Genomic DNA, 12,230 nt, shown 5'->3' on the forward strand with positions numbered 1-12,230 from the left:
ACGTGGGTAATAAGAGGGACTCCGAGGAATCGGGGAGAGCCCGAAAGTCTATGCATGCCATTTCATAATTCAAGCTCGCTAGCCCCTCATGATCCGCATCTCGTGTCTGCCATGTGATACTGTACACACATTACTCCTCCATCCTCTCACCCTCGGGCCTCGTCTCCTCCTCGTCGTCATCATCGCCCTCCAACGCCTTCTTAGCCAGCCTCTCGGCCTCTTCCCGCAGCGCCTTGGGGACCTCCTCGTGCCTGCCCTTGGTGGGGCCGCTAGCGGAGCTGATCCAAGTCATCTCCAGCTCGAATTCCTTGTCCTTGCTGTCCTCATGTGCGAAGTAGATGATGCGCGCAGCCTCCTTGACACCCTGCTCCAGGGTGAGGGTGCCATCCTGGAGGTTGAGCTTCTCGAGCTCTGCCTTGGCAGATTGCCTGCCCTTGCCCGTCGCGGCACCGTAGTAGCCCTATTACTGTTAGCCACGAAGCGCTCTGCAGGCCCTCGCCTCGGATGTGACACATACCCAGAACAGGCCACTGGGCTCAACCATGTAGAGGAACGGGCCGCCGTGAGTGGCGTCCGCCTTCTTGCCGCCAGGACCAACCGAAGGACCGCTGCCAACCTGGCCGTCAACCTCCGCGGGCTCCTCGCTATCCCAGCCGCCAATGATGGACGTCACGCCGAACGGGCGAACGCTGGAGTAGAGAGTGTATGCCTGAACGTAGCTGCCCATGCGGCTGGCAAGCGCGGCCGTCTTGATGGGGCCCTTGTACAGCTTCCTCCACTGAGAAGCCTCATCGCGAGCTCGGGAAACGAAGTGGCGTCCGTCAGGAACGAGGCCGGAGGAGACCTGTGAGCGGAGTGTCAGCTTGCGCACCCCACACAGACACAGCAGCCGGAATGAGGCGACGCACGATGCCCACGTTGCGGTCGACGGATGCTATGCGTTTGTTGGCGCCCTTCTTGAGAAGCTTGCTGCTAATGATCTTCTCGAGGGCGAGGATGACGCCGTCCTTGCACCGAATGCCGATTGCCGTGCCGCCGTTCTCTACCGCCTTCTGGGCATATTCGACCTTTGGGATTATGAGCTAGGCGCCGCACGGGGAGCGAGATGTCAGGGTGGAGGTACCTGGAAATTGCGGCCGTCGGGCGAGAAGACGGAGTTGGAGAGATCGTAGCCGGTACCTATTGACGTCTGTTGCCGCGTTGTGCGTTAGCGCGGGCGGCGGAACGCAGGAAGGCGGGCGGCGTACCATGGCGAAGCTGCAGAAAGACGCGGGTCTGCGGGTATTGGAGCTGGGCTACGGGAGAAATGGGCGGGGGAGGATGAGGCGGGTGAGGAGGTGGGCGTGATGTTGATGTAGTTGCCAAACGAAGCTCCAAGCCAGGCTTCCTCGAGCTGCGCGTAGCTCACCCCCCGGAGATTACCCGGCAATCTTATCACCCGCTCCCGACCGTGTTGTTGAAGCCAGCAGAGCAACACTTGGATCGAAATCTTGGGCGCTTTCTTCAGTTGCAGGGCTGGTTCTGCAGGCATTTGTCAAGTCATCACCGCAAGGCATCTGCGCATCGCAAACACCAGCAACCGACGTGGAGTGTCCCCCGCTGAATCATCGTATCTTCATCTAATGTGGTCTAGTAACTAAGGTAAATCATGTCCTGCTATGCTAGCCCATTTGCTCCAAAATGCAAGCAGAACTGTTCTCGGCGCCTGACAGCGTGCGGCTTACGAACCAAGGGCGATGCCTCTGGCGGTAAGCCTCTCCTTCACAACCTCGTAAACCTGCTCGGGAGTCTGGGTGGCATCGACCTTGACAACGCGGCCCTGGCTCTCGAACTCGTCGACGACAGGCATGGAAGTCTCGACGAAGGTCTTGAAGCGTTTGCGGATGCTCTCGATGTTGTCGTCTGAGCGGCCAGACGTCTTGCCGCGGTTGATCAGGCGCTCCTCCATGGTGCTCTCGGGGCAATCGAAGAAAAGGGTGAACTTGGCAGGGCACACGCTCTTCTCAAAGGCATGGGCCTGGTCGAGCTTGCGGGGGAAACCTTGAGGGGATTGTCAGCCAATGTCTAGTCTGAATGCCGCGGGAAAGAGCGTACCGTCGATCAGGAACTTCTTCTTGTTCTCCGCCTTCATCGCGGCCTTCATGCCGTTCTCGAGGAGCTGGATGGTGACCTCCATGGGCACGATCTTGCCCTCGCGGATGTACTCCTTGATCATCTCGCCGAACTCGCTGCCAGGCCTCTCCTGCTCCTCGCGAAGCAGATCGCCGGCCGACAGATGCTTGAATGTGTAGTCGCGCACCAGGTTCGAGCACTGGGTGCCCTTGCCCGCGCCGGGGCCGCCGAGGACGAAGAGCACGGTGACCTCGGCAGGGTCGAACTCGGACTTCTCGCGCTGGAGGAGGGTGGGGACGGCAGGCATGCTGGCGGCGGGGATGGTTTACTGGAGCGGGCGGCTGGTGGTGTTGGTCGGCCGGGCAGTGCCTTGACGCTGGTTGACGATCTGGACGAACAGGAAGGTGCCACCGGCGAAGATCAGGGCAAATGGCCAGATGCGGATGGGAGAATACTGCGGGCTGCGCGGGCGAGGGGTGTGCTTGTCGAAAAGAAAGCGAGACGCAGAGGAGAATTGGCGGGAGCGGGAGCGCGACAAGGGGGTGGAGGAGCTAGGCGCAAGGAGGTGGGAGAAGCCGGAGGAGATCATGGTGGCAGCGGATTGGGGGGGTGTCAATGGCGGGGAGCGAGATTGTCCCGCCATGAAACGTTCCGTTTGGCTCCTTCTGTCCTAGTGCTCGGCGCCGAAAAGGACCGCCCAGGACCTCATCTCTCACGACACGTTGCCAGCCCCGGTCCCAGAAGCGCAGCCAACATGGCCGACCCGTGTCGGCAGAAGAGCGTGGCGCTGTTGGGCGGGCTCTTGGGTCTGCCGTGACGTCCGATGGACCAAGGCCCTTTTGGCGTGTCTGATCCTCCTGTGAAAGGCGCAGTACACCTACCCTTCGACAAGTCGACAAGAATGGGCAAGAAGTGCGATTGACAGCAGCCCGTGGTTAATTGGCATTGTGTGCCAACGTGGGTGGGGAGAGCTCACTTGGTCCCGCAGCGTTATGAGATGGTTTCCTCGCTCGAGTTTCATCTATATGCTTGTAGGACGGCGGCGCAAGAGAAGGCACGAACCCGATGTGTGCGCGGCTCCTCCCACTTGACAGTGTCTCAAACCGTTCTTCAAAGCCTTGCGATTGCATTCCTCGGCTCAGCGTTGGTTTCCCGCTGTGCAGTGTGCTAGTGAGCTTGATCGCATGGCACAAGATGGGTTCGTCGCTGCTGGAACGTTTTCCTGTGAATGTTTCTAGTTCCAGGCTCCTGCCATAGGTTAGCTGTCTTGAAGCAGCTGCTCGGAATTGCCTGCCCTGCGCATAAAATTTCGCCGTCCGCCGCCAACTTTGTCTCTCTCCACCCCACTCCACTGCACCGCGAAGATCTTGTCGCCAGAACGCCAGCATTTCCGTCGCCTTGTCTCCCTAACCCTCGCACCTGAGCCATCACCGCCGTCATGCCCACTATGTATGACGCTTCGAAGGTCGAGAATCTGTCCGAGGCCGACAAGATGCGCCTCATCGTTGCGTACTTGAACCACAGTGAACCGAACAACGTGAGATAACGAGCTTGCCGTCACTCCAAGCCCCTTTGAGCACGCTAACTTGCACAGGTCAACTGGGATCTTGCTGCCACCGAGGCTGGCTCCAAGTCCAAGGGAAGCTACAAAAAATTGGTGGCGAACGCTCTCAAGAAGCTGACCCCCGACACTGTTGTCGAGGGAGACGATGGCCTCTCTGCTACGCTGCCTCTCAGCATCACGAAGTCCGTCTCGGCTCCTGCCGCGAAGCAAGGCCGCAAGCGCGCCGCGTCAGTCGACGACGGCGAAGACGACGATGTCAAGGCTGAGAAGGAGGGAACGAAGCGCCGCAAGGCCCCCACCAAGAGTGAGTGATTCCTACAAGCGTACCAGAAGCCCACTTGAATTGCTAACATGGCGTTAGAAGCCGTGAAGAAGGAGGACGGCGAGGAGGCCATGTAGGCGGGCACAGCCGTCGCGCCGACAAGCTCTATGACAATGCTTTCGAGAAACCAAGACATAGAATGCAAGTGTTGGTTTGACTTGGGCCCACCAAACTATCTGAAGCGGCTGTAGATAATCTAATGAACTCTGGTTTGATGCTGGAAATATCTTGACCGTCTTGTTCTCTGACGTGACCGTGGCTGACGAGACTTTCGTACCTACCCAAAGCATTCCCACATGCTCCGAGCGCCTGTGTCAAACCTTGCACGTGCAAGGGCCGAGCGGAAGAGTCGCAACGAGGCATACTTAAAGCCACCCTTCGAGCTCGAACCTTTCACTCTCCCTCCAACTTTTGAGCTCCACAACACGAACTCACCACGCGAAACCACTTTTCAAGATCGCTCACTGTAAGCGCAAAGCAGAGCGTTCCTTCGTGCTCTCTTGTTGCTGACTTCCGGCCCGACAGTATTCGTTCGCAGCTCACCATGGCTTCGAAGTACAGCGCCGCGGCCATCAACGGCCTCTCCGACGCTGAAAAGTTGCGCTTCGCGTTGGCTTACTTGCACCACCACGACCCCAAGAACGTAAGATCTTTAGCGACAGCCCCAACTTCATGGAAAACATCCTCTTGCTAAAAGATCTAGGTGGACTGGGCCGGTGCGGCTGCTCACTCCGGATCCAAATCGAAGGAAAGCTTCAAAGTCATGTTCAACCAGACACTGAAGAAGCTTGACAAGCAATCCGAGGGAGCTGCGGATGCCGACGTGGCCTCACCTGCGGCCAAGTCTACCAAGGCCGTAAAGCGCAAGAAGGCCGACCTCGAGGATGACGACGAGGAGGCTCCCACCCCGAAGAAGCGCGGACGCAAGAAGGCAGTCCCGAGTAAGTCATAACTGCGCTTTTGCAACCCAAGTCGATCTCTAAAGTAGCCATTAGAGAACATCACTCCCGAGAAGGAGCTCCAGGCCGAAGAGGGGCTCACGCTCAAAGAAGAAGAGGCCCTGGATGATGCCATCAAGGGTGTCTTCGACTACGACGCCTAGAAGGGCAACGCCAAAGGCTACACCGCCGACCCTACTGGCAAATACAAAGGGTCGTACTATGCGGGACGCGATTCCAGTGATGTCCAAGCCTCAATTGAGAACATGGACGAATGTCTTCTTCTTCTTCTTCTAGCGCGGGTAGGATAACGATCGGGTGAGACTGCCCATCACAAGATTTCAATAGAAGACATGCCATCGTGGTCATCTATGGCCATTCTCTACCTTTCCATTGTTCTTTTCCACGTGAAGAAAAACAAGGCAAGCACCACTTCGTGTCAATCTTGCGATGCTACGAACCTCGATTGTAAAGTGCTGCCGAAAGGAACTGCGAGGCTGAATGGGTTCAATTCGGATCGTCCATTCGGATGTTTCGACATCTCACGCAATGGTGAATCTCGCAGAATATTCATTCAACTTTGTATCTTTATCCATGTATCTGCCCCAAGCCCCGTGGATGTGTTAGGAGCAGCGGAGTAGCTATGAGAAACTTCACAAAGTCAAGTTCAGGACGGCTTTCAATGCCTGTGAGCCCCCCCGCTCGCATGTCCGCCTTCCGCCTCTAGATCTCCTCAGTGGCGAAGAAGGATCCGGGGTCAAGCTCCGGTTCCTCTTCAGGAGCAGCATCCTCAGCTTTGACGACCGGTCCAAGCCGCGGCTCAGGCTCTTCCGCCTCGGCTACACGACCGTCAGTCATGGACCCACACAAGCGGCACGAACCTCACTTACTCTTGATAGCCTTGCTGGCCCTTCCACTCCTCTTCGGAGTCGGCTTATCCTCAGCGTCAGCAGTACGCTTGCGCTTCGGCGTGGTGGTCTCGCTGGTGCTGCCGCCACCATCGGCAGCGCCGTTAGCCAGTTTCTTCATCGCAGCGTAATACGTGACTTTGAAGGAGTGCTTAGTCTTGGCGCCAACGAGAGCTGTCGCAGCATCCCAGTCGACCTGTTTTTGTCAAGATCAGCGAGTTGTCTATTCTGACGATTGTCTGCATCTCACGTTGTTGCGATCTTTGTGGCAGAGAAGGGCGGCAATCAGGCGCTTCTTGTCGCTGTCGGTGAGAGCGGAAATGCTAGACAGGCTGTAGCTGGTGTTGGCCGCCATGATGGCAAAGTTGGGTCGTAGCGATGGAGTTGGGTTGATGGGTTGGATATCTTAGCAGAAGGACAAGTCTTTTCAGAAGTGAATGTGAGAAGAGAATTGCTCCCTTGGGCTGAGAGTGAGAGGCTGCTCTGACGCGACAATCGTCCATCTGAAAATTGCTGGTGACGCGAGTGCAAGTGAGGCAGGTCCGCCAATGGATAGTAAGTTGTCGGCATCGCCTGCCGTTCCGCTCTTCCGGTCACCGGACGCACCGAGTCGGGCTTTTGTCCCGCTTGTAGAAGGTTCCAAATTCCGCAGCACGCACTTGCTTCGTCCATCCTCCGCTCTGCCCCATCCAGCCCTCCCGACCCCTTCGCTGCTTCCACGCCCGAACAAACCTCAGTCATACCTCTCACTGAGGAGACACCAGCCTACCCGCCATGGCAAGCCGCAACCGCAACCGCATCCGCATCCGCATCCGTTCCAAGCCAGTCCAGAGCTCGGCCGCTCTGGCGGAAAAGAAGGGGCTTGCCACCAACAACGAGAACAAAAAGCTCACCGTCAGCAACGAGAATCAGCAGCTTCTTGCTGGAAAGCAAAGCAAGAAGCCTGTTGTCGGAACTGAGGCCAAGAATTCGGCTGTTGGCAAGACGAAGATGAAGAAGCAGCGCCTCGGCTTCCTCGATCTACCTGGCGAAATCCGTAACATGATTTACGCCCACTGCTTCGAAGACGAAATCTGGATCGACATGACGCCGACCGCGGACCACATCCTGAAGCAGAACAAGGTCCAGCTGGGCACCTGGGCATCCGCGGCCCACGCGGCCCCCAAGCCCACCACCACCACCACCAGCGAGTCGAACAACGAGGACACCAGCAACGCCAACCCCACTGCCACCGGAGAAGACACCCTCGCCCTCCCTCATCTCACCATAACCGGCCGCCGCACCGCCCGCTTCTCCGCCACCACCTTCGCCACCCCAACCCCGCGCCTCAAACCCCAAAAAATCGCCTACAAACCCCACTCCCGCCGCGGCCACACCACCACCACCTCCCCGACCAAATGGACCACCTCCCCCGGCGCCCTCGTCCTCACCTGCCGCCAGATCCACCACGAGGCCCTCCCCTTCTTCTACGCCGCCCCCTTCTTCATCTTCAGCGCCCCGCGCCCCCTGCTGCGCTTCCTCGCCCTCGTGCCGCCGCCCAAGCTCGCCCTCGTGCGCAAGCTGCACGTCGCGCACGCCACGTACGGCGACCCGACGCGGCCCCGCGACGAGGCGTGGCGGACGCGCCACCAGGCCGCGTGGAAGCGCGCCATGGACGAGGCCGCGCGCCTGCTCGTCGGCCTCGCCGTGCTGCGCTGCCGCGTCGTGGCCAACGAGCGCCCCTTGGTGTTTGCGCTTGCGTCGGCCGCCTGGGCGCGGACGCTGGTCGAGGCGTGGGGGCCGGCGTGTCAGCGCCAGCGCCAGCAGCCGGGGGAGGGGAAGGAGCGGGAGAAGGAGAAGGAGATGGTCGTGGCGACGGTGGGAGGGGCGCCGCAGGGCCCGCTGCGGGTGGAGATTGCGGTGCAGAGCGCGTGGGTCGTCAAGGGCGCGTACATGCCGAATGAGGCGCTGAGGACGGCGCTGGTCGAGCTGCACAGGCTGTTTGCTGAGGGGGTGAGGAGGAGGATGTGTGGATGGAGCGAGGAGGATGCGATGCTTGATTTTAACTTGGCCAAGTTCGAGAAGTACAAGAGGCTGAGTGAGGTGTTTCCGATGCCGTGAGGGAGAAACAGAGGTCATATGGGTGGATAGGGGCCCCGGACGCCCGTCTCTAGGTGGTCTAAATGACCGAGAATTGGGTTGAAACACAGTAGGTTTAGGTTGCGGTGTAAAGGGAATGGTTTGAGGTTTAGAAATTGCGATTGGGATTAAGATCATAGGCAGAAGTGTGCAGAGCTTTCTGACGGGACTACTCTCTTTATTTTACCTTTCTTCCTTTCTCTTTCTTTGCTCTGCTCGGGGTTCGAGTTTGAGTGCGAGACACTGCCAACCAGTGTAGCAAGTGAATCTTCGTACTCGTTCCATGTTCATAATCCATGGTCTAGTCGGACGGATACCTGCATATACATAGCGAGCGCATCCTCCACAGGGTGGTTGCCGTCAAGCACCGATGGCCCTTTCGACCGGTAAGCTTGTATGCACTTCCAGACTGCCCGCTCACTCACCACACTGGAGACGTCGCAAGCGCATCACGCGGACCATACCAATCGTGTGTGGCGCCTCGAAAGAATGCGATCTGTCGGAGGCAGCAGCAGTAGGCCTAAGAGAGCCAAACAGAGTGAAAGAGAGACGGGTGGCGCCGCCGTCTGAGCCACCACCACCACCACCACCACCAGCCAGGCGAAGCGTGTGACGTCAATATTTCGTATTGCCCACTATGCGATTGGTGCCCTCGGACAGAGACGACAAGCCCGCGCGGGATGGTACCTGTGTCACCAGGAAGACAAAAGACACAGTGGGTAACGAAAGAAATCGACCCGCCTGCATGCGTAGTGGAGTCCTATAGGTATCTGGATGCGTTTGTACAATTTTATGCTTCGCACCTACATCGAGATATCTGCTCCAGTTCCTTATGAAGAAAGGTCGCCTGCACCTACACCTACATCGGGCTACTCGCTTCAGCTTCCCCCACGCAGGATCGCCGTACATAGGTCAGATTGCTTCGTCATCCACTACGGCGTCATCTTTCTCCCGGATACATCGGCGGAGATAACGAATTGGTCGATTGGTCCATATCAATAATGCCGAGCCCGCATATAATAAATGATGATACTCAGTACCCGCGGCGGATGCGGATTTGTGCATCGGAAAACGGAACGTCGGCTGTAGATTGCTGCGGTTGGGAAGTGGAGCCGGGAGGGAGGGGTGAGAAGGCCCACGGGAACCAGATACGAGAGTGCATACGAGTTGGGCGGCTCTGTTGGACGTCATGGCGGGAAAGAAGGGACGTTTCAATTGGCCAAACGGAAATTGAGAGACTGTCTGCGTCTCCTGTGTTGTCTTGAGTGTGTTGCCCTTCATGTTCTCGAGCAATATTGCGCGTTACGACTGTTTGCTGCTGCTTGTCGCGAGCGTGTGCTGCCGCGTGTCAGCCCCCACAATCATCCTCGTCGTTTCGTCTGTCGTGCTTTGTTAATCCCAGGTTGCTTTTGCTTTCTTTACATGCAATCGATCGCCTGCGGTCTTTTATTGTGTGTGTGGCCTGGGTGTGGCCGAGAGGGCTCTGGGAGCTGGGATTGTTCAGCCGCGCCAGGGGGGGTCTGTGGGCGGGGCATGGGTGATGCCTTGAGGCTTGTCGGCCCGTAACGCCTCATTCCTTGGATTCTTGCTGGGGTTTCGGCGGTTGACGTGAATCTGGCAATGATCGACTTTCGTGATGACTCGAGCTGAGGAAGTGGTGAGCTGAGCTGGTGAGTAAGAAGGGTACGAAGAGTGGAGGTGATCGGTTATATGGAATGAATGGTGCAGGCTACAAAAAGGGCCGGTGGGCGCGAGAGGAATGTCAGGGGATGTTTGCTATTTCAGGACATGATATATGGGTATATGCTCTCCGGCTCCCCGTTTTTGCTACGCCGTACTGTGTAAGGTTTGGAGGCCTCGTGCCGTTGACTGTTCTGGTGCCAAACCGTCCGGTGCTGACTTGTGATTCAATGCTCTTGGCCTGCGTAATTGTCCCACTTGCACACCCTGTGGGCAGAGACGCGAATAATGCTAGCGTACAATCGCAGAGCAGGCCAGCCCTCAACCTGGGGTCCGCTTACGCCCGCGTTTGCTGCTCCCTCGGACCATCCGCCGGAGCGATTGGCAGCGAGAAATCCGACGGTCGATCAGAGACTGGCGAGTCTCGAAAATGGAACTTGCATATGCAGGGGATTTCGAAAAGGGAAAGGAGGCAGCCAGGCGGCCGCATCATCGTGATCTTGCTGAGGCCTGTGCGTCACAACCCTACCAAAAGTCCGCTGAAGTTGTGGCCGTGATCCTACTTCCGGTTGCAATGGCAGACATGAGAATGATATGTCGACAAGCAGGATTGATTGTGCATGGGTCTGCAAAACGATGCCCGGAAACAGCGATCCGGGCTGGCCTAGCGTCAGGTGGCCACTACAAATGGCGCAAGAGCGATCCGTTGGTTTAGACTTCTTTCGACCTCGTCCGGCGAAGCCGACGTATGTACATACAACAAACCGTGGGCTTTGCCTGGGCTGGTTCCGCGCGACATGCCGGGCCAACAGAGGGAAGGCATTGTATAAAGGGCTGCCGGGCCCGCACAGAGCGCGCGCAGACGGCAACAATGTCGCTTGTCTTGGCTCGGATGCAATTGAATGCGCCATGCCGTTTCCCTGCACCAATCGGCAGTGCTTCTGACCAATGGTCTCATCCGTGACTCATGGCGGCGCGCGCATGATAGGCGATGCTGCAGGGCGGGGCGGCTTGGACAATGTGCGTCAGGTGCCTGGGTGGGTGAGATCTCTCTGGCGATCTTGTCTGACGTGAAGGCGCGTCGGCCATCAGTCAGGCAGTCCCGACGGCTGCGCGTGGCGCTAGCAGCTGGGCGGAAGCGGCGAGCTCTCACCTGCTCGCGAGGACGACGACGGCGGGGAGTGGGCGGGCGCGGGCCAGGAATGCAGGCGGGCGCCTGATGCGGCGAGATGGGGGTTTCTGGACGCAGGTGGTTAGCGGAGCAGTCTAGATTGCAACGGAGGTGAAGACGCGGTGGAGCCGGCAAGTGCAGCAGCGGCCGATTGGCGGTGGTGTTGGGCGGGCGGAGAACGTGGCTTGGCTGCACGCGCACGCGGGCGCGCGGGCGCGCGGAAGAGGCTGGGCTGGTCGAGGGCTGGTCGAGGGCTGGTCGAGGGCGGCGCGGACGGGGTCGGGCGCAGGCCGAGACATCGATAAATAGAGGGGGCAGCGGTTTGCGTGCGATGAGATCATGGGCTTTTGGGAGGCATCCCAACGGCCTGGGAGCGGGATGCGCATCCGCGGCGGCGGATAGAGGTTGTGCTGCCAATGCGGGCCAGACCGCGGCCGGCGCGTCTGCTGGATGCGGCGTACGGCGTGCGGCGGGCTGCCAGAGCGGTGCTGGCGCCGTTGCAGCGCGTTGTTTGTCGCGGCCATGACATCAGGTCTCAGCGCACCCCCCGCCCGCAGGCTGCCACCCAGGCTGCGAGAGCCTCGTGCGACCCGCGCCCGGCCGGCGACGCGTCCACCCGCGTCCAAGATAGAGTTCGCGAGCTTGCGGGCGACGGGCGACGGGCGACACACTTGTCGATCTTGGGGCGCGCCACGGGAGCGCTGCCGGTCTCCTTAGTGGATCGAACGCCCCGCGATCTTGCCGGCAGACCCTGCTCCAGGGTTGCATGGCGCAGAGACACGCAGCGCGCGCGCGGGAATAATAAGCTGAGGGCGCAGCGCACGCCCGAGGCTAGCAGGCAGCTGTGCGGAAGCCCCTGCTGCGCTGGCGATCGTTGCCAGGGCCGCCAGCCGCCAGCCGCCAGCCGCCAGCCGCGAGCCCTCCGTGCCTCTGCGCCGAAAGTCCCGCCCACGCAACGGGCATCCCGCCTGCCCCAGGGACCCAGGGACCCAGGGACCGAGGGACCGCTCCCCCTTGCAGCGCCGCCGCCAGTGCCTAGATGCCGTGGATGCCGCGCATGCCCAGACGCGCCGCGGCCAGGCGCGTGGCTGCGACGCTTTGATGCAGCCCTTCGCCAGCAGCGCGCGCAGGCGATCCTCAGCCGAGCTTGCTGCCCGCAGTGCCGCACTGCTGCACCCGCCCACGGCACCTGACGTCGCCTCTTTGTAGGCCGTAGCAGCCTCGACGTCTCCACAAATGCGCGAGTGCTCCGTAGATCCCCGTGGTCTAGACGCCCGCAGCCAAGCCAACATCTCTCCTCGTCCGTTTGCTCACCATCCCGCCCGCCGCTGCACCCCCCGACTCCCTCTCCGTCTCTCTCCTCTCCCCGCCACCCTTGCCACCGCGCAATCCCTTCCCCCCGGCTCCGATCCGCCGT

General features: G+C 59.5%; 5 protein-coding genes across 5 annotated transcripts; 3 read left to right on the plus strand and 2 right to left on the minus strand.

Annotated features, from left to right (window-relative positions):
- Window positions 1–130: 130 nt before the first annotated feature.
- BKCO1_3600041 (proteasome component c1) lies at window positions 131–2,419 on the minus strand (the record flags this gene model as incomplete). Its single annotated transcript, XM_020274910.1, has 7 exons — window positions 131–460; window positions 518–844; window positions 909–1,067; window positions 1,124–1,189; window positions 1,248–1,275; window positions 1,725–2,040; window positions 2,095–2,419. 7 exons carry the CDS (start codon window positions 2,417–2,419, stop codon window positions 131–133), a joined length of 1,551 nt encoding a protein of 516 aa, XP_020129052.1.
- A 1,131-nt stretch (window positions 2,420–3,550) lies between these two features.
- On the plus strand, window positions 3,551–4,075 carry BKCO1_3600042 (mads box transcription factor mcm1; the record flags this gene model as incomplete). The annotated part of the gene is made up of 3 exons (XM_020274911.1): window positions 3,551–3,649; window positions 3,707–3,980; window positions 4,038–4,075. The coding sequence occupies 3 exons, from the start codon at window positions 3,551–3,553 to the stop codon at window positions 4,073–4,075; spliced, it is 411 nt and encodes a 136-aa protein (XP_020129049.1).
- A 219-nt stretch (window positions 4,076–4,294) lies between these two features.
- Window positions 4,295–5,100, plus strand: BKCO1_3600043 (uncharacterized protein; the record flags this gene model as incomplete). The annotated part of the gene is made up of 4 exons (XM_020274912.1): window positions 4,295–4,464; window positions 4,524–4,641; window positions 4,702–4,939; window positions 4,994–5,100. 4 exons carry the CDS (start codon window positions 4,295–4,297, stop codon window positions 5,098–5,100), a joined length of 633 nt encoding a protein of 210 aa, XP_020129050.1.
- A 559-nt stretch (window positions 5,101–5,659) lies between these two features.
- Window positions 5,660–6,199, minus strand: BKCO1_3600044 (uncharacterized protein; the record flags this gene model as incomplete). The annotated part of the gene is made up of 3 exons (XM_020274913.1): window positions 5,660–5,775; window positions 5,827–6,040; window positions 6,095–6,199. The coding sequence occupies 3 exons, from the start codon at window positions 6,197–6,199 to the stop codon at window positions 5,660–5,662; spliced, it is 435 nt and encodes a 144-aa protein (XP_020129047.1).
- Window positions 6,200–6,618: 419 nt separating this feature from the next.
- On the plus strand, window positions 6,619–7,944 carry BKCO1_3600045 (uncharacterized protein; the record flags this gene model as incomplete). The annotated part of the gene is made up of 1 exon (XM_020274914.1): window positions 6,619–7,944. One exon carries the CDS (start codon window positions 6,619–6,621, stop codon window positions 7,942–7,944), a length of 1,326 nt encoding a protein of 441 aa, XP_020129048.1.
- Window positions 7,945–12,230: the final 4,286 nt, after the last annotated feature.

The sequence above is a fragment of the Diplodia corticola genome (assembly GCF_001883845.1).
Source record: "Diplodia corticola strain CBS 112549 chromosome Unknown scaffold36, whole genome shotgun sequence".
NCBI classification, from domain to species: Eukaryota; Fungi; Ascomycota; class Dothideomycetes; order Botryosphaeriales; family Botryosphaeriaceae; genus Diplodia; species Diplodia corticola.